Source organism: Mauremys reevesii, linkage group 11 (genome assembly GCF_016161935.1).
Source record: "Mauremys reevesii isolate NIE-2019 linkage group 11, ASM1616193v1, whole genome shotgun sequence".
Lineage (NCBI taxonomy): Eukaryota > Metazoa > Chordata > Testudines > Geoemydidae > Mauremys > Mauremys reevesii.
This window is the reverse complement of record NC_052633.1, coordinates 44,003,245-44,030,062: the sequence shown is the minus strand read 5'-3', so window position 1 is coordinate 44,030,062 and position 26,818 is coordinate 44,003,245. Positions and strand designations below refer to the sequence as shown.

At 37.4% G+C, this 26,818-nt stretch overlaps 1 protein-coding gene across 13 annotated transcripts in view; it reads right to left on the bottom strand.

Annotated features, from left to right (window-relative positions):
• The window catches only part of FIGN (fidgetin, microtubule severing factor), a 442,763-nt gene that overhangs the window by 6,007 nt on the left and 409,938 nt on the right, over positions 1 to 26,818 (bottom strand). For 11 of the 13 annotated variants that reach the window (XM_039495345.1, XM_039495352.1, XM_039495350.1 and 8 more), the window contains one exon: positions 1 to 587. This exon is cut by the window's left edge and continues 6,007 nt beyond it. In XM_039495345.1, coding sequence (XP_039351279.1) covers positions 1 to 587 — 587 coding nt within the window. Of the gene's footprint in view, positions 588 to 1,331; positions 1,353 to 1,598; positions 1,919 to 26,818 lie in introns of those variants that run through there. The other 2 variants (XM_039495354.1, XM_039495355.1) reach the window with 2 other exon arrangements.

The window sequence follows — 26,818 nt, the reverse complement described above, 5'->3', positions numbered from 1 at the left end:
AGGTGCTGGCTGGCCACTGTAACTAGTATGTAAATAAGATCCATTGTATCCTGTGGCATATTCCTGAGATGGGAGCCCTGAATGAAGACTAGGTACTGTATGACTTCCGCAGGTACTACTAGAATAACTAGGTTCTGTCAGGTTACTGGCCACCCCAGGTGAGCTCCCTATACTGGCAGAGACATCTGCTGGAGGGAGGGCTGCACTTACTCCAGCTTTGCTGGCAGTAATAACGTCCGGGACACAGTTCATAGGATAAACACTCTCTGAGTTCAAAGAAGGCTGCCAGGGTTCATTTTCATTCTTCCGACCATTCACCAGTGCTGACGGAGCTTCGGAATAGTTACTAAGGATGGGTCGGTCGGCTGGGCCTTCTAAAATACCAGAATACTTTTCTGCGTATTTTTTCAATAGATTAGAGGCAGTCAGCGCAGAGATGTCATCATTGGCCCAGGCATACTGATAGGTGCGCTGCAGGTGTCCACGGTATGCTTCCACCTTGTGAGCAGGAGACCGGGTAGTTGAAGTGATATCAAAGTGCTGTTCTGGCCACTGGGCATGCTCCGGCGTCCACTGCATCTTCAAGCCTAGGGTTGGGGGGAAAACACAGTTAACAGTGGTCTGAGCCATTTTCAGATGCTCTGAAAATGAATTTTTAAAAGTATCTGTTTACACTTTTTTAGTTACCTGCATAGTGACAACTGTATTTATACTATAGATTAAAAACAATAAAATCACACTACACATGCAATTGAATGTCTTTGTAAAACACTATCAATAGTCAGATTTGTTTAATATAGACACACACACACAGCCATACTTTTGCTAATTTAGATGGGGGGAAATATTTATTTTCTTAAAGCCAGATTACTTATAGCAATTAAACAAGACCCAATACATTTTAAGTACCCAGAGTATGGATTTTTGTTGTTAACATAGAAGATACCCAATGGTTCTGTCTTCTCTTATCACAGTTTCAGTTTTATATTTTAACCAACATAAAAATATGAGACACAGCTGACAGATCACATCTAGGATACCTCTCTTATTTGGTACTGAACACCTAGTTAGCACAGTATAATGAACCCTGCGCAGAACAATATGACACAGACATAGCAGGTCATTCCATAATCCAACTCTCATCTAAAGTGGTCCACGACAGTTTCAAATCTGCTTCGTGGAGTGCAGCAAAGCAATCTCCCAGGCAGCGCTCCGTCGCTTTCATCACACAAAGCCTACAACTCGGTATGAATTACAACTGGCTCCTTTCTGCCTCTCAGTTCTGTTGTTGAGGCTTTGGGGAAAAAAAAAAAAAAAAAAACAAGCATCACTTGTCTGTCGGTCTCCTTGCTTGTTTTTTCTTTTTTTTCTTCCAGGGTACCGAAAAAAGAAAAGAAATGCAGTCTAGCCCCTAAAAGTTCTGTGACACGCACTGCTGGCTATCAGCTCTGTCAGTACAGTAAACTAAGTAACAAAATGTGACTGTGTGACTATCACTTTAAAGCAATTAATCTCGCAAATAATGGGATAATTTTTTTAATCCATCATACGCAGTAACAGTAATTTACAAGTATTATAATAACCCCTCCAACTCTTACCTGTGCATGGTAGACCATTCCTGATTTTTGTACAGCTGTATCATATAGGTCTCCTTAATCTCTCTCGTATTACCCAAAGTGATTTTTGCAAAGTCTTGCGCCCTCTGGCACAGATTCCCTGATAAGGAGGAGGCCTACTCTAAATGAAGCATCTGTGGCACTAGCTCCCTTCTGAATTACTGTGGTCTATTTTGACAGCTTCTACCCCCTCCTGTTTTCCCCCAACCCCTTTAGCTCTTCATTGCCTGACTCTGGCATCTGACATGGCCAGCTTAGCCTCACTGAGCTAAACCTAACACAGCACACAGTTTGGTAACAGAATGGCATGTTTATTCCCTTCTGACTCCCTCTTCCTTGTTTGCAAAACCACTGCACCAGACACTGGAAGTTAATTAGCAGGATGATGCTGTGCTAATTGTGTTAATTTACAAGGTTTTAGTCAAAGAGAATCACGCCAGGGCTGGCACTGCTGTCATGCTTCCGACTTAATGATTAAGAAATACTGAAAACAAGGTGGGAAGGATTGCAGTAATTACACAATAAATGAAGAAAGCAACAGGATTCATTTGCAAATATATTTTATTGCAGTTGCACTAATTTGCATTTGGATTTATTTATTTATTTTTAGGAGTCATGCAGGTATTCATTTGCAAATCACTAAATCAGTTAAATTTAGCCTGAAAACTGCAAAGTAAAGCTTAATTGAGCCTTATATTTTATTAGTACAAATACTGCAGATCTCATTCCACATGAGCATGCCACTGATTAGGTCTGGTGGGATTTTTGTTTGTTTTTCCCCAGTTCTATCTTTCCCCCCATTTTTCAAGCACTTATGACAACTTGAAGAAAAATGCCTGTTAACCATTATCCAGTTACCCTATAGCCTATAGAAATTCTTCTGACAAATGCAGTTTTGAGGCTGAGTTATTGGCAGATGTATTACTTTCATTTGGAATTAATTTAATCTTTTTTTGCTAATTGTTTCTGATGTTTCAACCATTGCATTTTAAAAGGGGAAATGTATCATGTAATTGGGTGAAATAACGGAAATCTCACTCAGTTATGAAATTTGTAGTTTTAATGAGGAACCAGAAGCAGTTTTTCAGAAATCATACTTTTGTTAAATTCTGCTGGAAATCTTAAGAGCAAATCATCAAGAGCCAATTGCAAGTAGCCAGCATCCAAAATTCTCCTTGAATTGTGGGATTTACTTCCAGCCTTTTTAAACGGAAAGAATATTAACATTTCTGTAATGCAAAACTGCCTAAAAGACCTGCAAATTCATTCACACTGTAAAATATTTAGATATATATGTATGTTATCCATGTTCTGTGATTTTGGGCTTGAAAGGTTACCACAACACAGGAGGCTTCTGTTATATATAGAGGCACAATAACTTGAGTAGATTGATGCTTCACTAGATACACATGAATGAATGCCATGAGAAAGGGTCTTGGAAAAGAATTCAGCAGTTAGCAGCAGTGAAAGTTACGAGAAAGATAAAGTAAAAGGGGAACGGACACAGCCTTTACTTGTGGAGACAGTTCGGGCAAACACTCGTATATTAGTTAATGAATGTGCATTTTGTAATTTGGGCAAAATGCCTTTATTGCCAAGTGAAAGAAGGAGAGGCCACTTTAATAAAATAAAAGAAGCTATTCACTATGCCACAGTATAACAACATGTATTGTATGGTATCCATAAGCATGGCTTCCATTATAACTTTTCACATATATACACACTCCCAGTATATTTAAGAGGTCATTATGCTTAGATAGTTTTTACATGAAAACTATTTTTTTTTCCATTTTTCACAATGTGGAGTGTAAAGTCTATTTAAAAATATTTAAAAATCCAAATTTGGGGCATATTAAAAATATTCCTACCTAATTTTCCCTAATTTGAGTTTGTAGAAGATGACTGAATTTTATGACATTTCAGTTCTCTCTGATACTAAGAAAAATATCAAATCAATCAAAATTCTTTATTTGGAGTAATTGCTAGATAATTGATAGCCTGACTAGCTGAAGCCAATCTTTGGACGTGCTTTCTGCACAATAATTGAAAGTTTATTTATTGATGCATACTAAATACCACTGCATTTAACAAAGGCTGTTAAAGGCAGAATTAGGTTTTGATTAGATAAGTTGAAGAAAACAGGACTGTTCTCATCTCATGAAACTTGAGCATTTATTTTAGTGCATTGCAATCATTGGTGTTATTTGGAAACATAACTGAATAGTTAACCATAAATATTTACTTTATATTAGTATGCACTGAAGAAATATGTATTTGTGTGAAGTTCACTAGGCTGGCCTGGACCTGGGGGCACAAAGAGCTTTTTCCTCAATTTGACAATTTGAATTAGCATAAAAAACTTTGTTGCTTAACTCCTTTTGTGAATAGTGATCACAAGGGTCAAATTTATGAGTCAGAATAAAAAATGCAGTTTGCACTTTTTCTGGTGAGCAAACGTGTTCTTTTTGTTCTCATAGCTCCTCAGTGTTTGTGGGAGCATTATTTGTTCTGTTCTCTTTTGCTTGACAGAGCTTTTTTGGTGTTTTCTTTTAGGCATGCTAAATGCATAAGGCAACAATTCAATTCTTTAAATACATACTGCTATTTAACAGAAACTTGCTTTTTAGATAATTTAACATGTTATATATAAGAGGCAGGTACCATACTAAAAATCCTAAGCATTTTTTTTTTGTTCTGACAGAATTATTTTACATTTCTCCTCCATAATTCTAAGCAGTTGGATCTGTTTGGACTACATTTAGAATAATTATGATGGCTAACAATTTTAATATACAATTCCCTTTTTACTCAATGTTCAATCATTCTTTTTTCCTTCTGCTTTTACATATTTAATCTGAAAATGCAAAACTTATTAAATAAGACTTTCAGAGTGTGATACACTTAATTCCATAAAGCACAAGTATATTTGCAATTTCAGCTTTACAGATAAAAACTATATGCAAATAATGCTACCGTTGTGACAAAATTAACTGAGTATAAGGAAACTGACAATTTAAAGCCTCACAGTGTTTTAACACATCCAAGTTCTTCCTAGGCATCACAGATGCACATATGGGGCCTAATCCTTCAAGATACTGAGTGTCTGCTGTGTGGTGCAGAGTGTCCTCAATCCACATTGACTTCAATGGGAGTTGAAAGAGCTCAGCATCTCACAGAGTTGGACCCAGTAAGAAGAGATAAATGCAAAGCAGCAGCCTTCCTTTGAACTTTAATTGACTGGTTTATGTTACAACCTTTCTCTTGATTCAATATGAGATTTCTATTAGAAACTTTAGCAAGGCATATTATATCGGGGGCGGGGAGAGAAGAAATAGTGTATGATTCAGCATATCCCAACAATTCTAATGGGTTACAACTCTTTCAGCCTAATATGTTCATCCAACAATCTTCCCCCATATAGGATAGGTGGCAGAAAAAATAACTTTTGCTTATTAATGTACTAGGAAAGTTCAATAGAGGAGACGAACACTAATTAGTTAAAGGAGTATGACTTTATGTAAATATCATGCATTCTCCAAGAATGGCAGGGATTGTGGTGATGGCAGGAGATGGGGTTATCTTGAATCTTCAAAAATAACAGGACCAAAAACATACATTAACTAGTTATTTTAAATAGGGGGAAGGAGGAACCCCTTCATTTCATGGGATTCTGCACAGACACAAGGCTCCACCCATGCCGATCAGAGGAAAAGGCCAGGGCCCAGCTTTGGAGACTTTGTTTGGCAATGAGAGCTCAGGGTTAACTTTAAAATCCTGTTTTCCCAGGTTTACATCATGTGTAAAAGTGTTGTCCACATTTTCATGCTAAGGTCTGGTCTTGCTCCATTTGAGTCAATAGAAGTTTTGCCATTGACTTCAATGGGAGCAAGATCAGGGTTTTTAACTCCAACTGCTAGCAGGTGCCCTGAGAACAACTGTCACCTAATAGGTGCCATTCTAATCTCTCTTTAAACCATACTGTTTTAACATGCTAGTGACTTTAGGGAATATACACATAACAGCTAAAAACAACTACAAATACACAGCACATTTGGAAGCTTGGAACTGGTTAAAGAATGATTCTCAAAACCTGTAGTTTCAAACTAATGTGTCCCAATTATCTAATTTAAATACTGTCAAATGATTATTCCTTTAAATCACACTTTCACACCTCACGACTGCAAATTACAAGACATTTACAGCAAATTACTTCCCCCCTCTCCATTCCTTCTCATTTACATAAAGCAGCACTTTTAAAAAATCACCAAGGCGTTTCTGGCTAAATGTTCTTTAGCAGGTATAGTTAAGATCCCATGACATCAAAAGCTCTATGAAATTAAAATAGATAGACAGAGACTGATGGACAGAGAAATAAAGAGTCAACGTGGACAACACATATTAATTATGCACTGAATTGACCTCTTTCTATGCAAATTCAGAAATACCAATTTCTCTGTAGAGGTATAATGTATTAGGTGTAATGTATTTTGTTCTCAGCCAAATACTCCCTGCCTTAAATTGTAGCTGCATTGATTCATTATTGTTACATACTGTAGGTGAATCCATTTATGCACCTATGTGTTGGGCCCTTTTTTATACGTAAGATTGACACACAAAAATATAAGGTGCATTTCTTCAAATAATTCTACAAACCCGAGTGCTCCCTTAACCCTACTCCCACTACACACACAAAAGTGTTCATAGGCCCCTTTAAAACAATTACATAATACGGAAGAAAAAAATTGCTATTACAAGACATTTCGCCACACTGTACCATTCATACGTGCAGCTTTTTTGTTGCTACCCATTCTGATTTTTTGCATCTGTACATTGTTTTCTTACATTGCAAGTTCCTCAGAGGAAAGGCCATAACTGTAAACAGTCTAGCAAGTGTGGGTGCTGAACAAATAACAACTCACAATAATAATTTCCGAGTGGGTGCTAGGTGAAAGCACAAGTGCAAAAAAAAGCCACTGTAATTGTAAGAAAAAATGTCCCTTTTTTCGTCCACTAAATACATATACATTGCCACAATCTACTGTAGATCATTTAACATACCACCTGACAAGCCTTCTGCAAATTCATGACTCTGTCCACATGAGAAGCAGTGTAACTACTGCAGTGTAACTGCAGGGATTTTGATAACTATAATAGTCAAGTTGGTAAGATTTGTTTTTACTGATTATCGCAGAATATTCTATTGGATACTATTTTTGGTGTATTCAAAAGCAATACACACACACACACACACACACACGTGCAGACTTAGGGCCTGATCCTGATCCCACTGAAGTAGGCACTTAAGCTATCATTGACTTAAACTGGAGCTTTGTGAAATCTTTAAACAAACACACACAACCATTTTAAACTGGATATCTGAAAGTAATCTCCTGCTTTGTTTCCCTTCCAAGGCTAGTATTCAGGATCCAGTATTTCCCTTGCCAGCGTAGAAATACAAACCCCTGAAACCAGAGTAGATGTAATACTTGTGCTGCTTTATTTGCCTTTCTCATGTCATCAGTTGTTGCAGGGGAAACACGGAATCCCGAATTTGTGGTTTAGCAAGCAGGTGGAAGAAAAAAAATGGATTTTCAGTAATGATGGTCTAGCTATCCAAAGCTCAGATTGAGAGTTACACTTTCTCAGAGTTCCAAGAGGTTCATATCTAGGTTTTTTGGTCCATTTCTGATTTTCTAATGATGTTTTTATTTGTAATATTTTGGTCTGTATATACACTGCTATTGATCAAAGATCACATGTATTTCTTCTGGTATAAAGCTTCTAGTTCACTTTTAAAGTTACTATTTGGTAGCCAATTTGTCACGGTGTCTCTTTTACCTTTTCTCATGTTATCTTCAATCCATTGAGGCAATTCCTCTTTTACCCCCACTTCCTTTTGTCATACAAAGATCATCAGGACATATGACAAGTGCCCATAGGGACAGCAGAGTTAATGAATATGTATGTTCTATATCACAAAAGAGCACACCCCCCCCCCCGTTCTGCAGTATCGACCTTCTCTTACGTGAGTAAATAACAGGTGAGTACTAGTGCATGGCAATAAATGGGGTTAAAATTGCTTTATCCAGTCAAACTGTGTGCAGGATAAATAGAGCTTTAAGGGACACTGCATCCTAGCACTCATTTATATCATGCCTTTTTCAAAATATTTGGAAACAATCTCTGTTTAAATACCAACAAGCAGAGATGGGCATTGCATTCAGTGTCCAACTTTTAAGACCAAAATTCCAATAATGTTAAAGACTTCGATTTTGTTATACTAGAAAACTTTGCTTCCTCACTTCCAATTAACATCAGCAGCAAACAGTGCAAGCCTCAGTTTATATCACTACGATATTTTTTTAAATCTCAGTCACTGTCCTGTATTAAACCCAAATAGCTATGTGTATATATAGACAGGGTTAATTCCAGAGATTTGCCTACATGGACCTGTTCTCCCTAAGTATGTGAAGGCAAAGATCAATTTCAGTAAGTTTGAAATAAACTGTAGTCAATTTTGACCCAATACACTAAACTAACAAGGGTCAAAAATCAAATATATAGGGGCCAATAACCCTATGGCACTGCCTAGAATGAACAGTGCATTTCTACTCTTTTAAAAATGCCAGTTCCAACACCTACTGCCACAATGAAGTTATATACAGTTGTTTTATTCAGATTAGTGTTCCTCTCTGCTAATTAGCTAAAGGAGAACAAATACCGATTAAATGTATATTTAGAAATATCTAATACTCGCCTTTAAAACAATGCTGCTTAAGGTGACTCCAAAGCATACAAAGCCTTTGCAAAATTTGTTTTTGTTATTTATGCATTTTGCTCTTTTTGGCAATCTGTGCATTAATTTTTAATGCAGTAGTAAAGAGATGTTGTGTCTCAGACTTCGATAAAAATATTCTATAGCCAGTACTGGGTGACATAGTGCATTAATTCAGTGTCCTTCACTCCTGGGACCTGTGTATAATTTAGTCCAGCCCAAAGAAAATAACTTTGATCTGAAGGCTGTGGAAAAAGCTACATATGAAATGAGTTTTGCTGGGTTTAGTGTTGTTTCTTATATTCAAGACGACATATGAAGATAAACTGCTTTAGAATGCTCCTGACGTGGCCCAGGATTAAGAGCGGAGAGCTCTTAGCAGCAACAGCAGAGCACCTCCACCCTCCTCCTTCCCATTACCACACACATACTGTACACATTTCTTAAGCCCAGGAAACCCAGGGAGTGGCTACAACTGGTATATGGTGACTTTCCAAGAAATGCAATGACATTCAGATACAAGTAGCATATTGTCACACCCATTTATTCAGTTGGCCTTTCCATTCAAGAAAATAAACGTAAACATGTTGCATAATGAGAGATTATGTCTTAATAAGGGATGATGTTTGCACAGGGAACCTGGCATTTCCTTCCAAAGGAAGCCAGCAGAACTGCACTAACCTCACTCTAAAGGAAAGCAGAGGCCCGATACGGCTCACTCTTTAGGCTTGGCTGTACTTACAGCCGACCCCTTCCTTTTCCTTCCTGCTACCCCCAAATATATTGAAATACGATTAAAAGCAAAAAGATAATTAAAGAAAACTGCTATACTAGAAACACTAAGTTAAAATAAATCTTTCCCCCACTTAAAGCCTCCAGTTACTGGATTCCATAAATTCCAAAAAAATTTCTTTGCTCATCCAATAAAAGATTTCTGAATTAAATATTTAAAAATGGAAAAACAGCTCATTATTTGTATGCCTATTGTTCTGGTGACTACTGCCTTATTTCATGAACTAGACGATATTGTTAATTGAGGTTGATAATTTTCACATATATATTTGAATGAAGAACTGAGAGCTTCATCTCTAGATAAACCAAAACTCTTTTTTATCCTCCTGAAAAAGAAAGAAAGCAAGAAAGCTTACATACTAACTCTTCATGTTTTGTGCTGTTTGTCCCTGCTCAAAGGAGCAAAGTTCAGCTTGCAGAGGAAAAGTTGAGCCATGTCTGGAGGCACAGAGTGTGTAAAGGAGAGCATGTGCACACATTTCAAGGGGTGGAGGAGAAGTATGAAATCAACTATACTTGACGATTAAGAAAAGTCATCCCCCTTTGTAACAACCTTTTCTGTAAACAGCCTCCAAGAGACAAACCAAGAAACTAATCTATGCAAGAATCATATAGAAAACTAGCAGCACACTAATGACAGTTTAAACCACCATAAGCAACGTTATTTCTGCTATAATTTTGGCCACATTTTTATTGTGCAAGGAGTCAACTAATGATGAAATAGTTTTAAAATTTGCTGCAGGGAACAAAAGTCAAGCTCCACTGATTAGCATCTCAAAGCTCACTCGGAGCACACATTTGTACAGCCGAATAATAGCACTTTGTGTATGTGTGTGAGACGTTTTAAAAACAAAAATTGCACTATTTTACTGGATGTGTGATCATGCACACTTATGAAAGTCCTTCTCCATCAAGAAATATGCAGATCAGTTAACTGTAAGGATTTGAAAGGAAGAACGGAGGTGGAACTTGCCTTTCAACAAAACAAAAGGGATTTTTTTTGTTAATATTGGAATTACAATTAAAATGTTTATGAGGTTTATTCTCCTCTTACATTGGTGTAAATCAGAAGGAACCCCGGATGTCCATGATATGACATCAGCATGCCATTAAGCGAGGAGAAAATCATGCACTATTGTTTTACTTTAGGCTTTTTTGTAAGCAACAATTATGTTGTAGATTACATAATAATCAAACTTTCATATCATTCTATTAATGTCTAGTATCTGTATCGCATACTTAATATATGCTCATCACTGAAAATTGACATTCTATGTATAATTTTATACAATAAAATTGCACAGAGTTCTAACATTTACTGCACTAGTTTAGTTCATTTTGCTTTGCATGTCTCTCATATTCTCTCCAGCAACATTGCACTCTATCTTTCTTGTGCAAGTCTTTGTGTTCTTCTATCATAATATCTTCAGTCATAGTAATTGCTTCCACATTTTACTTGAGCACTTCTTTTATCCAGTTTTATGTCAAACAGTATTATTTAAAAAAAAAAAAAAAGACATTCACATACTTAACACAGGATAAAATACACTGAATTGTATCCACTACCTACAGAAGCATTAGAATGTTACTGGCGTAACCAAACAGCAGCAATGACAGTTAATCACTTAAAGGTGTTTTATATTAACCACCCTCTCCCATTTGTGTAGTAATATTCAGAAATGATTTAATAGGGAGTCAGTCATTAAATACAGATAACACATTTTACACCTTCATTCAGTTTAGAAGCTACAGAACACTCATTTAAACATCCTGACATCACTAGCACACATTTGTGAAGCTTAGATTTTAAAAATATTTTGAAAATACACTGCTTTAAAAAAGTTAGTTTTAACTGCCATAGCAGTCGGAAAGCTGCAAGAGTTTTGTGAAAGATTGCTGCAAGTAAAAGATTTATAGATAAAACAATTGGACGTTATATTAGACTAACCAGAGGAATGCACAACCTCTACAATGCACAACCTCTACAAACCAGTTAGGAGTGAATCATTTCAATTTTCTCTCTCATTTACGGCTTTCCATTCTTAAACAAAAAGAAGCAGAGGAAACTTCAGAATGACCCTATTTAGATATATTAGTGGAGATAGCTTTGGCAAATTTTAAGCAAACAGGATTGTGCTTCCAGTGCTGTCCATCCAGTTTTCCAGTGTATAAATTGGATGGCTACTTGGACAATTCTCTATTCATTACTGAACTGTGGAAAGGAAACACAGAGGTGGCATTTTCCTTTTAAACTACGTAATGCCTTGTAGCCAGATTCCAAAGCATCAAGGAAAGATTTTTTTTTTTTGCTAGACAAGCTGTCGTAATTGAAAAGAAGTCTAATCAGACTCATTACTGTTTTCAGCAATTTGCACCACCAAAGATGCTTATTAGGTAACAGTGTTTAATAAACCGCTCTTTAGAAAACTACCAGTAATGAGCTCTTAACAGCCAATCTTTAGCGTGAATGTAATGTGAAAAGTGTTCCTAGCACTGAATAGATTTTCACATTTAGTAGTGTCATAATTAAGCTCAAGGAATTGATAGCTGTGATGTTAGATTTACTGCAATATAATTTTTTTCAAGTGTATTTTCAAATACACTTGTCTTATGTTCAAGCTAAATTGCACTTAATATTTCCAGAGCAAATTTTAGAATGGTTTAAAAATTGTCCTACAAAGGATCAACTCTGCAAATGGCAATCAATGGGATTATTTTGGGGATCCAGATTGTACCATGAGTCAGGTATCCTCCACCAGGCATGCAAATTGCTCACTCCTCTTGTCTTTGTTCGACTGTGTACTCCAACCCATACCATCTGTAAACAATTTCCAGTCATTAAGATACAACTAATAAATTTTGTTGTCATTAGCTGAGTGATAATGAACAAAAGTGACAGTTTAAGAAGTGATACTTGAAGGAACATTGGCCAGTTCTGACTTCACAGTAACAGCTGAAAGTGCTTTATATGAAATAGCCAGCAAATTGCTTTATGTCCCTAAAGAAAATAACATATGCTGTTTTTTTCTATATGATACCTCAAATGCCATTGCATCATTGTAGTTATCCAGCCAACAATCATGCTCATACAGTAAAAGAAAAAAATATAGCTCAGAAAATGTAACATTGTGACATATATTATTCATAAAATGCAGTGATCAGTGAGAGGTAGGTTTGTCATCAACAGGAAGTTCAATTTAGTCTGCTACCCACTCTCAGTACCCTAGTAACACCCATACTAAACACACTGCAAATGCTAACACAGACACAACAAAACATGGATTGCGCGTATGAGATCTATGCTAATTAAAAATCCACAGCGTTGATCTCAGGGAATAGTCACTGATTTCATTTTCTCATTAGACTGATTTGTGCTTGACATAATGTGTTCCTAAATTATAAATAAGAAATGCAGCAGACTGTTGGTACCTTTGGGCTCTTATGCTTGGACGAAACATACCACGATGCAAATATTGTTTTGCTTGCTAAAAATTATACCAAAGAGAATCTTTGAAGTTGCATTCAGGACAAAAGCATATGTGAAGAAAGCATATGAAGAAGATGAGTGATCAATAATGGAACCACCAAAATATTACAGAAGACTCTAATTCCCTTGATCTCAGATTTTATATTAGAACTTTATGGTAAGATGTTAATGGGAATTCCATTACTAGATGATTTCTCTCATAAACACCATTTTATTTATCCTAAGCCCCAAAACTTCCTAATTGGAGCCAATAAGCCTTTATATCTGTTTGCAGCTTTCTGAATCAATAGGGCAATGAGAACTGAGGTTGCCAAATTAATGCCAGTTTCATCTGATTTTGTGGTATGTAGCGTGGGGGCGGGGGGGAGGGGAAGTGAAAAGGGGGAACCTGAACTCATTCATGTGGGTTCTTATAAATATCAGATCAAAATATCTTCAAGTTTCTTAAGTCTGAACTGCATTTGTTCTCAGATCCAAACAAAAACAACTGCTACTGCATCCAACTATTGCACAATCCTAAATATTGCATTTTTAAGTCTCTCATTGTTAGACTTTTCTTTTCTTTTTTTTTTTTTAATACAGACAGTAGAAGCTAATAAAGGCCCTGCAGCTTCTCTGGAGTGCCTCCTCATATACTTTTGAATAATGCATTAAACTTCACATCATTTATGAGTGACAACCTAATGCTCTAAGATATAGAACACATGTTTTTTACTGTTGATTTGACTAGGAAAGCATGGATGCTCTGAAATGTCAATTACTTATCAATAAATCCTTCACTACAGTATTATAGCAGATATCTTGGTCTACAAGTAACTTAAAAATCGGGGTTTTAGTTGGGAACTGAAAATTCACACCAAATGTCTTAGACATCATTATCTCTACTTCACCTGGTTCTAACACAGAGAAAAAAAATACTCCACTGCAACTTCTTCCCCACTCCCAGATGTAACAAAAATGACTCTTCCTTGGACTTTTGGGCTATGAACTTACCCTCTATTTACAATACAGATTTTTAAATCATAAACCTGCCTGTGTATAACACTTTTTATATAAGACCTCTAAGTGTTTTACCAACCTTACAACATATAGGTGTTCCAGTTGTGTGAGATTCTGAGCAACCACAGCTCCGGTCTTCCATAGGAATGGAGGGGTTTGGCGTCTGAGAGCACTGGGTCCTCTGAGCCTGATTATGGAACCTTTATTTACACAGCTACTTGCTAGGGTTACAGTTGAAGGATCAGACCCTGTCTGAATGTATCACTACCACTGAAATATGATTACCCTGATGTGGAATGCCACATCTGTTTACTACTACACAGCAGCCTTACACAACAGTTTAGGACAGGAAGTGAATGATCCAGGTGAAACTGTAGGTGTAGGCAGGCAGACATCTGGCATTTTCCCAGAACATTAAGGCTAACTATCTACCTCTTATGAAAAGAGCCCTGCACTCTTAATGAACACAAGTGGCCAGGACCCATGCTTTAAGCCCCATCTCTAAGACAGCATTTTCGGTAGCACAGTGCCTCCTTAACATCATGTTGAGAGGGTATGCCATGGAATTCCCATGAAATGCATCATTGATTCAGTATTGACTGGGTAGGCCTTTATGTAGCCATGCAGGAATAGAGTCAGGGCTCACCATCCCACTGCATGGCCTGCATAAAGGCAGGCCGGAATTACAGGCTCTGCTGTGGTCATGGAAAAGCTGCAGCATGGGAGCAACGTGTCCAAAAAGGGAGTAGAAATAGGCAGAGATTGCTGGTCACTTTTTACAGAGGTGCAGAAATTATTCACCACCAGCAGCATATCCAGGGAGCTCCAAGGGTAAAACCAAGTTGCTTCCCCTGGGGGAGTGCACCTCTGCACTACCTCTTACAACAGGCTGCACTTAATAGACACAATGTAGCCTTTATAGAAAAGAGTGCCACATGGCTCACCAACACTTTCTGCAGAGCCTTGAAGATGGCATTATCTGGATTTACTTTGTTTTGTTTTGGTTTTTTGGGTGGAAAATAATATAAGGGCCATCTCATGTAGTGTGGAAGGTTATTTGGTGTACTGTGATCATTCCCCCAGTAGATGTTTGACTTATTGTTTTAAAGAGGGAATAACAACACTGGCATCAACAGTTCTAGACAAAATGTTCCGTGGCCAATACCTTCTGAAATATTCATACTTGTATCATTGCTGGCTACAGGCATAGTGGTGCACCATTTCCAATATGATATTTTTGCATAACAGCACGGAAGTCTGGCTATACCAGATGAGAACGTTTGTGCAACAGGTCTGGAATCCTCTTTGTTGTAGTAGACAATATCCCACATTAGTTCCATTATGCCTTTATTTAACAATATTCCCACACTCCTAAGGAAGTAGAAAAGCTCTCGTGTTCCAGTTATACAAGTCTGATGAATAGTGTCATGACAAAAATTGCTTCCTAGAAACATCTTACAAATAACAAAACTGAAGAATTCCATGTTTTTGGAAACGTTTTTACGTATAAAGTAAATTAAATGTGAAAGTGAGATATACACAACCTGGTTTGGGAGGGACTGAGTATGGAGGAACAGAGGGTAGGAGTAGTCCTTGATTTTTATTTCTATTATTTGAAGTTTGTATTTGCTGCCTTTCTACTCTAGCTTTTATTTATTTATTTGTGCATAGCTTTGTATCATTGCCATTAAAAATACCCAATGAAGACCCAATAAAAAACATAATGCAGCTAGGCAGTTGTGTAATGCTCAACACAGGGTTGTTGGGGAATTCCTGCCTGACCTCTACAGCCAATTAGATTATGCCCTGAAGTATGAGATGTGAAATACATGTGAGATACATTCCTTACTTTTATACTTTGGATTTTATGTTTACTTTTTATAATGGATATTGAAAAATCTACAAATACAATGTTTGGGGCTGGAGTATATACACAATACAAGATATAATTTCTTCCTCTCTTGCTCATGTCTGGAAACAATGACACAACTATGTTTGAAAAGGAATTCAGAAAAAAAGTATATCACCAAGGAAATTCTTGAATTACACTATCTTGACGGAGTACACTGACTGTAATCCTAAATACACTTCCCTTAAATTACTCTGAATTGGCATACCTTCCCAAAAGTCACATATTGTGCCGCAGCTGGAAGGAATTTTGGAATTTAGTTCTCTGTTCTTAGAAGAGATGAAAACAGAGAAAGCACTATGCAGGTGTTTGTACCTTACACTCTATAAACCTTACCGCCCAGTTCATGGAGGGAGATGGGGTATGCTATGGGATTTCCATGAACTGCAGTACTGACTTATCAAATGCATCTCTCCTCTAGATCTGTCATATATGCTCTTTCCTTTTGTACCTATTTGTATAACCACAATTGTCTTCTATTTCAGCATTAAAGCTGCACCAAAAAAGACAGAATGAGAGTGTGCATGCTAGAGAGAGAGAGAGAGAGAGAGAGAGAGAAACCACCAGAAAATAGGATGGTTAAAGGAGTCCTTAAAAAAACAGGTCTTGGGAAATCCATGATCCAGGAGTGTTGGAACAATTTTTATAGTGGAGTGCTGAGAGCAACTGAACCAGACTGTAAACCCTGTATATGATGGAAACCACTTCAAATCAAGGGGAGCGGCAGAACCCCCAGCACTCCTAGTTCCAGCACCAATGCCAGGAGGTCCCCAACCCGAGTTCATGCCACCCCACTCTCTCCAAATGCAGGTTAGTTCCCAAAACTAATATATAACAATTATGGTATCTGCTGTTTGAATACGCTATCACATAAGTCAAGATTTGGGGTGAATAATAGAAAGAGAAAGGGAAAAATTAAGGTGATTGTGGGGATAAAGAAGCAACTTAGTTAACTGGAAGCACCGAAAGGTTGGAGAAATTGTTGAGAGATGATGAGACCTCTGACCTCATACTTCATTGGGTACCTCCAAAATCCTAATATGGGCCTTTATTTGGCCCATGACCTTACTTTAGAATATTTCATTTACATATCAGTATGCCACAAAAGAATCTGATTACCTTTGTGTCGTAAAATACATCAGTTTTATGCTACTTTTTAAATATTTGCCCAAAACATTTTAAATAAATACATCTGTGATTTAACAAAAAACTCCTAAGGCTGGTGTCCCATCTTGTTCATTCTATGTCAAAAGGAGGATTAAACCGAGAGGTTTGCCACAACTGAACGAAAAGATACTTAATAACAAATGGTTAGAGGTCGCAGGCTGATATTTAAGAGGTAAGGTTGCACCAAGGTAGCTTTCATGGGCCATTTTATACTGAGAATAATCAGATATGACATTTCTTAAGAAGGTCTGGATTGCTAAAGAGAGGGAATGCCCTAAATGCATCAATGAAAGCTGCTGCTGAGCATGACTGCTTTTTTTCATATTTTAACTATTTTTGAGGGAAAGACAGTCATGCTAGAAATGTTTTTTCAATAAATCTCTGGCGAGTACCGGGCACGTCCAAGATCAGTTACACAGCATACTATTCAAATGATTAAACTGTCTCTCCCAGGACTTTAAACAATATACTGCCCAGAAAAGGCCCCCATGCTCCACAAAGTAGGGATACTAGTTGTGGTTATTAGGCTAGAATCAGCTCTGGGTTGCTTTAGAGCAGACCTTGCCCTCATTACAAGGTGTCTCCTCATGGGACTCTCTTCCCCTTGTATAAGTGTTCAGTTAGATTTAACACCTCACCATACCTCTTTACAACACCCCAATACTTGGTTCCCAAGTATGGCATCGTGATGAAGATAAGAGTATATTTTTATATGCATTGTACAAAGGCATTCCCTGTAAACTTCTTTTTAATTAAAAAATATGTTTGCGGGATAGTTGTATCCAAACAAATGAAGAGAAGTTGCTGTGTTAGATATGGAGCTTGATTCTACAAATGCGTTTGCTAATACAGTTCGTTTTAATCACATGAGTAAAGGTACCCTTATGCTTGTTTGTAAGACAATGCTTATAATTTGTACATCTATCGACATTTTCTGCAAACTCCAGCTAAGACAGATTTATGATAGGACCAGATTCTGCCACCCTTATTCACATGAGCAATATCCTACACTGTGAGTAGCCTCATTGAGATCACTAAATAGAAGTCCCTCTGGAAAAATCTGTCCCTTAGGAAACAACTGCAGTCACCAAGAACAGAGATCTATATCATCAAAACACCCTACAGCTGGAGCATGATTTTGGTTCTGGGATGGGGATTTTGGCTGATGGGCCTGGGGCAGGAAGGTTTTACCATTCTCATGCCTTCATGCCCTACATTTGTTACATTCTTTCTGTAAGTTCTTCAGCTCCTTCTCACAGAACCTTTGGCAATTTGCAAGCTTTCCCAGATACATTCACCAAATGCATCTCTCATGACAAAGGAAATCAAACTGAAATAAAGAAGCATTCTTAGTGTTGACTGCAGGCATTTAAGATTTAATGGCAGCCCACGCCTTCGCAGTGCCTTTCACATGGAAGAGATAATGCATGTGAAGAGAGACAAAATTGTAGGTTTAGTCATGTCAAAATTTGATTTATGCCAAAATAGAGATCTAGGGTGTCAACAACAGCAATATAAGTGACGAGTGTTAAACTATCCAAAAGAAGTAAATTCTGTAATTATTTACCCTCTGTAGCTATATCAGTCTGTGATAATTTCGAACACAAACCCATATCTAAAAGAATAGCAAGAACGAAATAAAATGTTTGAACTCTAGGTATACATTTTAAAATGGGGTTTACTCCCTCCCAGCATTTTTTCTTGTTGTTGTAGAGAGATGACTTTTTGCCAGAAAAATAAAATAAAAATGAAATACCTCTGATAGTATTTCAAGTAAACAGAACACCAGCAGCAAGCACTGTGGCTGAATATGCTGGGAACTCCAACATACAGCCATCTGCAAATGGACAACTTTAATTCGATTCCTGGCACCACTGGCCGCGCTGAGAATTCTTCTATCTCTTCACACCAGGGGTTTGCTCTTTTAAGCATTGCTCCCTGAAGGGAAGGGAAAACTAGAGAAAGAGGATTTCCAGTGACCCTGCATAGATGAATGAATGTGTCAATGGTGAATATTGGTTCAGCTTTGAAATAGGGAATCCTGCAGTGGTCTCTCTGCTTCATCCCCACTAGTGAGTGCCACTGTGGACTTCAATGTGAAGGAGCCTTTAGGGGACAGATAATAAATGAAAAAACATCAATAAAATGGTTTAAAAAATAATATGAAGGCATTTTTCTAACTGTACCTTTAAATGACTCCTTGGTAATTTTCTCAGAGATGCATGTCTTAAATCTAGGTATTTGTACCACTTACATTAAAAAAATAAAATAAAAATTTAAAAAATAATATCAAGGATTCTTTTCTAGTCAAACATTAATTGCTAATACACCCATTTAATGTGCATTGTCTTTTTTGTAGCTGTACTATAGTCCCAATAACACAATTATTCTAACTCTAGCTCTGTTACAGTAACTTATTCATACCTTTTCTATTGGTTTTACAGCAAAAAATGGCCAGAAACACACAAAATCAAACAAGAAGAGAAAAATACCTGTTCCATTCTGTGTTTAAGTGTTAGATGCAGGAATATTTGCCTAAAGTAACATCAGAATATACATCTACCACTGCATACTTTTTGGTTCATTTTCATTCAGCTATCAGTCAGTCAATCACACTGTGACATTATATAATTTCCTAATCATACTAATATTCATGCTTTTATCACTAGTAAACCCGGAGAACATACATTTCAATAAGCAGAAGTCTGATTATTTAAATATGGTTTAGCACAGCACTGCTCGAAAGCCATTTCTTTTATGAGTTTTTCTTCCTTAAAAAAAATCTAATTTAATCTGTAAAGCAAAAAATATATTAAACAGTATCACACACCTCCATTAAACAAGACTGATTCTGACTATTCCCAATAAACACTGTTTTTTTTCTTGCATCTTCATTCCAAATTAATGATAGTTTTTTTGGTTGTCTGCAAGAGCAGTGCCAATATATTTAGTGAATCAGTTGTAATATAGTTTTCTTTCTCAGTATGTTAGAAAATATAAAATATTAGTTACTTCTCCCTCCTTTCTATATCTACACGCGGTAACACAAGCTCCCTAGAAAAAAAATCCAATTCTACACAAATTTCTATATCTTAAAATGAAGGGGCTCTGTCAATCTCTAATTTCTACATACTAAAGGCTTTAATAGTTTAATTAATGATAAGTGTTTGAATCTGTCTTAACATTAATGTTTCTGAGAACATAAAAAGGTATTTAAAATATATCTAAGGTGACAGATATATTCACATATACTGAACAATCTCAATTATCAGTATATCAAGGGGAAAATTGAGTATGTTTGGCTACACAGGGAAATTTTCAATGGAATCTATACATGTCATGAATTATGACCTTCTTTCAAATGAAAGAGAGTTTGGATAAATTAGTTTGTATTGTCTATGGCATTTTCCTGTGATGCTGCATGGGATTTGCCTTCCTTTAAATAGTAATGTTATTAGTATTCCTTTAAGTTTATTTTTTAAATACTGAGCAACATCTTCATGAAATGCTGGACTGGTTTCCAATTATGTAAAAATTAATTTGTTTAATCAAGCTACAAGGAGGACAAGAAGTTGAACTGGAAAAATTCCACTACATTAAGTAAAGGTTTATTACTCACAAGAAATATTTCTAGTGTCACACAGCCTAAATGCAAGAATTTGGAGGTGAAAATCTATTTTCTACAGTCATATGAAAACTTCCCCTTCCCCTTTACCATACCCATTCACCAAAATACCATCCCCCAATAGAACACTGAGTTGATTTAATTGAATCAATTACATTTTAAGAGAGATCATTTTCAGGTATAAGGATTAAATAAATACTCAGTTACCTTTTATAAAGATTCATGTTACTATAAAGTTACAAACATTTGCATTGGAAGGGAGCTCTCCGAGAATTGTTCTAGTTTTGGTCTCAGAGTTATGCAATAAAGAAAGAATATTGGTCCAACTAATCCAGTCTCTGTAATTCTAATGCCAAGAGATCTCCTCCAAAACTACCTTTCTGCACATGAAAAAAATAGGTTTAATGTTTCTATATGGACACAGTGACTGAAATCCTTTCACTTTCAGGATTCAGGCTAACAATCAAGTAAAGTCTGTTGAAGAAAAAAAATGTGTTTTTGCATAATTTTGGGATGAAATGGGTACAGATGAGTACGGCCTCCTCCCCCATGACCTTCCCCTGAATGGTTATAAATGCAAGAGGATCCAAATGAGATGTTTCCCGGTCCCTATTCAGGCTGCTTGACATCCACTGCTCAAGTGTAAACCTTCAGTCATCAGCTTTAATAGTGCACAGATGGAACAATATTTACTCTGTCATTGGCAACCAATTAGGATGACACTAACTCTGAACATTCAACTGGCAAAAAACACACTTTATACATTATCTGTCAGTTTACGAATAAGAACTATAAGTTCTAATTTCAGTCATAGTGTGGGTTCGACACTGTTTGCTGTCTCTTCTGTGCACAGTAATCAGAGAGAGACCTGCACTAAAGTGTTTGGATCTGTGCATAAACTATTCCCAAGCTGGGGTTACTTTAAATCCAAAGTTCTAGTTCAGGCCCATCTCTAATATTAATTCAGTTCAAGTCAGAAATTGGACCCCAATACAGGAGCTAACAATGTGTATATAAAAAAAACCGCACCTCAGATTTTAAAGGTGTTTAGCGGATGGTATTTTAAAAATCAATGGGAGTGAGGTATGTAGGTGCTTTTGAAAATCCCACTTTGTGCCTATCTGCATCTTTGGGCACCTAAAACCTTTGAAAATCTGTCCGACACTCCCTAGTAATCCTAAAATTGTGATGCTCCCAGATGTTCATGGCTAGTTCACACGCGTTCAGTGCTTCGAGGAACAGCAGCTTGAATCCACATGCTAAAAAACCAAGTTAAACAAAACCAAAATATTAGGCCAATTCTCTGCCATTTAAGTCAATGGAGTTACACTAGGAGATAATGTGGCTCGTTATATGTACTTATTAATAAAGTAACTAACCTGTGTGGAAAAATCAGCTGTAGGTGTTACTGACACCTGTTTGATTTGGCTAGGCAATTTAACAGAGAACCAAAAACTGAGCGGGAAAAAAAGAAGAGTATCAATTGCCCATAGTGAAGCAAGCATGAATGTTTAAATCCTAGCATAGCATCAGAGGGCTAACTTAGGCCTTATGTAGGAATCAGCATCATCCTTCAGAGGCGCTGGTGTAGTGTGTTTGAGAGCAGCAGGTTCTACATTTGTAGCACTCCCCTTAGCATTACTCTACAACAGCGGTGGGCAACCTGCGGCCCGTCTGTGTGACAGTTTGGTGACATTGACTGTCTTCAGGCATGGCTGCCCGCAGCTCCCAGTGGTCAGGAATGGCGAACCGGGGCCACTGGGAGCTGTGGGCGTCCGTGACTGCGGATGGTCAATGTAAATAAATTGTCCTGCAGCCCACCAGCGGGTTGCCCATCACTGCTCTACAGCCACTAGAAGGTGTGCAGGCATGGGAGGGGACATAATTATGCATCTAATCCAACCTGGCACACTCCCTCCAAGACCTGAAATGCTTTGACCAGTCTCTCTTATGGGGCTTAGGCAGTGCTAGCAATGTACCCATGGATGCCACCTTTGCGGTTTGACTATGAAATAGGGGAAGAGACCCTCCCTACCTGTCTAGTGCACCCCATGGACAGAGCTCAAGCAAAATCACAATACAAACCATTAATTCAACATGAAATGGAGTTGTTTGTAGTCTGTAAACTGGCATTATAACCTCTTATAACTCACATATATGTTACATTTTCTTTATTTATTTATTTAAATGCATGTTACTCTTCTAGGTACTTAATGGATATACTTATATTGCTAGAGGTTACCATCTTAACTTTTTTAAATAAAAGATTTCCTTATGCATTTAATCCAGATACGGCAAAGACCAGTGTTTGAATTGAGTCAATAAGCCTGCAAAAATGATCAAGTGCAGCTTGTTTTAATTGCATATTGCGTGTTGCTATGTATGTCAGATAGCATCTCTGCTGAAATTATACCTGCTTGACAATAAATCTGGAAGTTACTCAAGTGTACTGTAGCCAACTGTTAGATTTAAAAACAGTCACAACATACTATTAGTGGCATTCAGCCAATCTCTCAAGGAACACAATGACCCCAACTTTATTCTGAAAACTCAGTTTGAAAGCCAATCTATTCCCTAAAGTGATTTTCAGCACTGCTTAAAAAGCTTGGAAAAATCAGATTAGAGTAAATCAGGTTATGCAGATGTTACCAGAATGTAACTTCTAAAAATAACTTTATAGATCAATTCAAGTAAGCTTCAAATACAGAGATCTCACCTTTTGCACAGCACTGCACTTGTACCGTATATAGTTCTGCTCTCAAATTATCAGAATGATATAGGAAGTCAGTAGAAAGTCTGATACAAAAACATTCTAGTGCATTGAATGGATTTATGTCTTAAAAGTTTTATGTGAACACATTACATACAGTATCTGATGGACCTATTGCACTATTTTTGATATCTGTAGATACAGAATAAGTAGATACTTTAACAAACAAGCTCTTACAATGTATTGCCATGATATATAATATGAACCAATTTTACTCCAGTTTTTGCATAATCTTGCCATTGCCATTGTAAACTTCCACAAGAAATAACAAAGAATCGGTTTACATTTATCTAATGAAAGAAATTAAAAAAAAAAAAAAGCAGCACATGCCTAACACATGTCATTGCATGACACACAACTTTTGAAAGCCTACCATAATCACAGAAAAACCCCACTCAGGCCAGGTCTACACTACAGATCTGTGTCAGTATAACTACGCTGCTGAGGGGCATCAAAATCCACACCCTTGAGTGACATATCCCAACATAACCCACTGTATAGACAGCGCTATATCAACAGTAGAGCTGCTCCCGTTAGCATAGCTACCACCTCTCAGGGAGGTGGATTCATTATGTCGACTGGAGAAGTTCTCACGTCTATATAATAGTATCTTTGCTAAGCGGTGCAGCTGCCCAGCTGTAGAGCTGTACATGAAGATAAGGTAGGGAATGCCTATGAGACATGCCCATGAACTAACGGGGAGACATATAATCAGTGGACCACCTATTAAAACATTATTAAGATGAAAGCGGGTATATTTTAAGTAATATAAAATGTACAAACACGATCTCACGTGCAGCCAACCCATCATAAAATGATCAGACACATTAAAAAACAAAATGTTCTCAAATGTTTCAAAAGAAACTAATATTTCAATTTATTTAGTCTTGACAATAGCTTAATTGCAACATATATTAATCAACCATCTTACACGTTGAACCTATTGCTGCCGAACAGCATGAAGGCCCAGATTTTTAAAGGTATTTAGGCATTGTTCCACTCAACATTGCAATGGCTAACTGACTTAGGAGCTCAAGACTCTTATTTTCAAAAGTGACTTAGGCACGTAAACTTGTAGGAGTGCCTAAATAACTTTTGAAAATGAGAGACTTAGGACAAGCCTACACTTAAAATGCTGCATCAGCATTTTACTATGCTGACAGAAGAGCGCTCTCCCATTGGTGTAGTTCATCCACCTCCCTAAGAGATGGAAGCTATGTCAATGGGAGCAGCCCTCCCGCCAACATAGCGCCATCTACATGGGGGGAGAGGGGGTTTGGTCGGTATAACGTTCAGGGTGTGGATACTTCACACCCCGAGTGACATAGTTATACTGACGCAGGTCTGTAGTGTAGACCAGACTTTAGTCTTCTAAGTCAGTTAGGTATTGCAACTCTGAGTGGAGCAATGCCTAAATATCTTTAAAAATCTGGGCCTAAATGTCTCCATAGAATTGGTTCCACAGAGTGGCAATTTATTGCTTTGTATATTCAGGTGGAACATAAATTAGTGCTTAACTGAAACATCACTTGCCGTAAGAACTGAAGGTCGTCTGAACATGTGGCTAGATAATCTGTTTTCTTGCTACAGTAATTCTGTTAAAATGCTATCTGGGCTTACAAAACATTTCTATTTTGACTACCAAATTAGGACATCGAGGCCACGTCTACATTAGAGATGCTTTGCTGGTATGCATCAGAGCACTTCTAGCATGGATGCAGCTTATATTGGCAAAGCTGCACTTTACCAGTATAGTTTAGTCCAACCCCACCTCTCTACCTCCCTCCTCCAAACAAGTTCTACCAGTAAAAGCACAGTTTTGGCAGTGTAACTGTGGCTACACTAGGGGCTTCTGCTGGCACAGTTAGGTAAGTCAGAGATCATGTCCCTGACCAAAATAGTTATGCCAGCAGAAGTATGTAGTGTAGACATGGCCTTAGTTACAGCAGAGTAACAATTTTCAATAAATAATATTTATTTATGAAAATTCAGCATCTGTGTTTGTGCGCTAATTAAAATTAGATACAGTGCCATCACTTGAATCTGACCATTCAAATCCTTGATTTAAAGTACCCTCCTAGTGCAGGTGCAAATCTAGAGATCTGCTTAGCACCCACAATTCCCACTGTCATCAACAGGAGTTGCAAGTGCTCAGCATCCCTTAAGATTTGGACCCAAGATCCCACTAAGAACACTGAAAGCCTTTCTCCCATTGAAGCCAATGGGAGTTTTATCAATGAGCCCAACTTAAGCAGGATCAGTCCCACTGTTAACAGAATGCAACAATGGAAACAGACTGGTGGTGTCACAACAACATGTAATTCACTGAAGAATGGTGCAGTGATCGTAATTACAGACAAAGAGAGTAGACAAATAGAAGTAAACACACCTACAATAACTAGGGTAAAGTAGTCTATTTGGAATGATGACAGTTATATCAGGAATCAAGAAGCAGCAAATAATATAGCAGAAAGTTCGCCAGTGTAATAGCATAAAAACACCCAAATCCAGAAGCTTAAAAAAACAAACTGAAGTAACACCATGTAGAGTGTTATTTAAAACTTTGCTGAAGGTCATACCTCCGAAATTTGGACCATTGCCCTCAAAAGACTGGCTCACTAGAAAACCCCAAGAGTTCCATAGTGGAGTAAAGATCACATGTTGTATGCAGTGTTGTTGTAACCGTATTAGTCTTAGGCCTAGTCTGAGGCCTGAGGAGGGGGATCGATGTAAGTTACGCAACTTAGATTGACTTAGACGTACTTAGATTGACTTACCGTGGTGTCTTCACTGCAGTATGTCGATTGCTACCGCTCTCCCATCAACTGTGCCTGCGCCTCTCACGGCAGTGGAGTACAGGAGTTGACAGGAGGCGGTCAATTTATCACAGCCGATCCAGTGGGTAGTATAGACATACCCACAGTATATGGTGTGGGAGGTAATATCTTTTATTGGACCAACTTCTGTTGGTGAGAGAGAGACAAGCTTCTGAGCTACACCGAGCTCTTCTTCAGAGCTGCGTAGCTCGAAAGCTTGTCTCTCTCACCAACAGAAATTGATCCAGTAAAGGATATTACCTCACCCACCATGTCTCTCAAAAGTTCAGATGGTGATAACTGGAATTATCTGGAGATTGAACACGATTGTTTTCTACAATGCTCTTGTTAAAATACCTAATATTTCCATTCTAAGGAGCTGAATTCTCTAGGTCAATTAGTTACATTTAATAAAAAAATTTATGGTGTCTACCGAAAAAATATGCTATGTAGCTTTTAACACTTCCCTGTAATTTGAGATAACACAGAACTGTGGCCTAGAAAAATGAACAAACCCTATTTTAACAGCTCCCAGACTACCAATGCCCATATATTATTCTTCTATTTGTATTCTCTTTGCTTTTTCAACCTAAACCACAAAATGTTTTGACTTATACTTGCATTTTCATTTTGACATGTTTATTTTATGGTATTTGTTTCTTAAATCTCTTCTGGAACTCTACAGAGCTGATGTGAACATCAAAGTCTGCTCAAAGTAACAAAAGTGCAGTCCAGTGGAATTAAATGCAGTTGTGTTTTGATGCTAAAATAATCTTATAAATGCACAGTTTCACTGAAAAACAGTGGAGAGAAAATCTCAGAAGGATCACACAAAAAATTGTTTGGCTCAAAGAAGCACCAC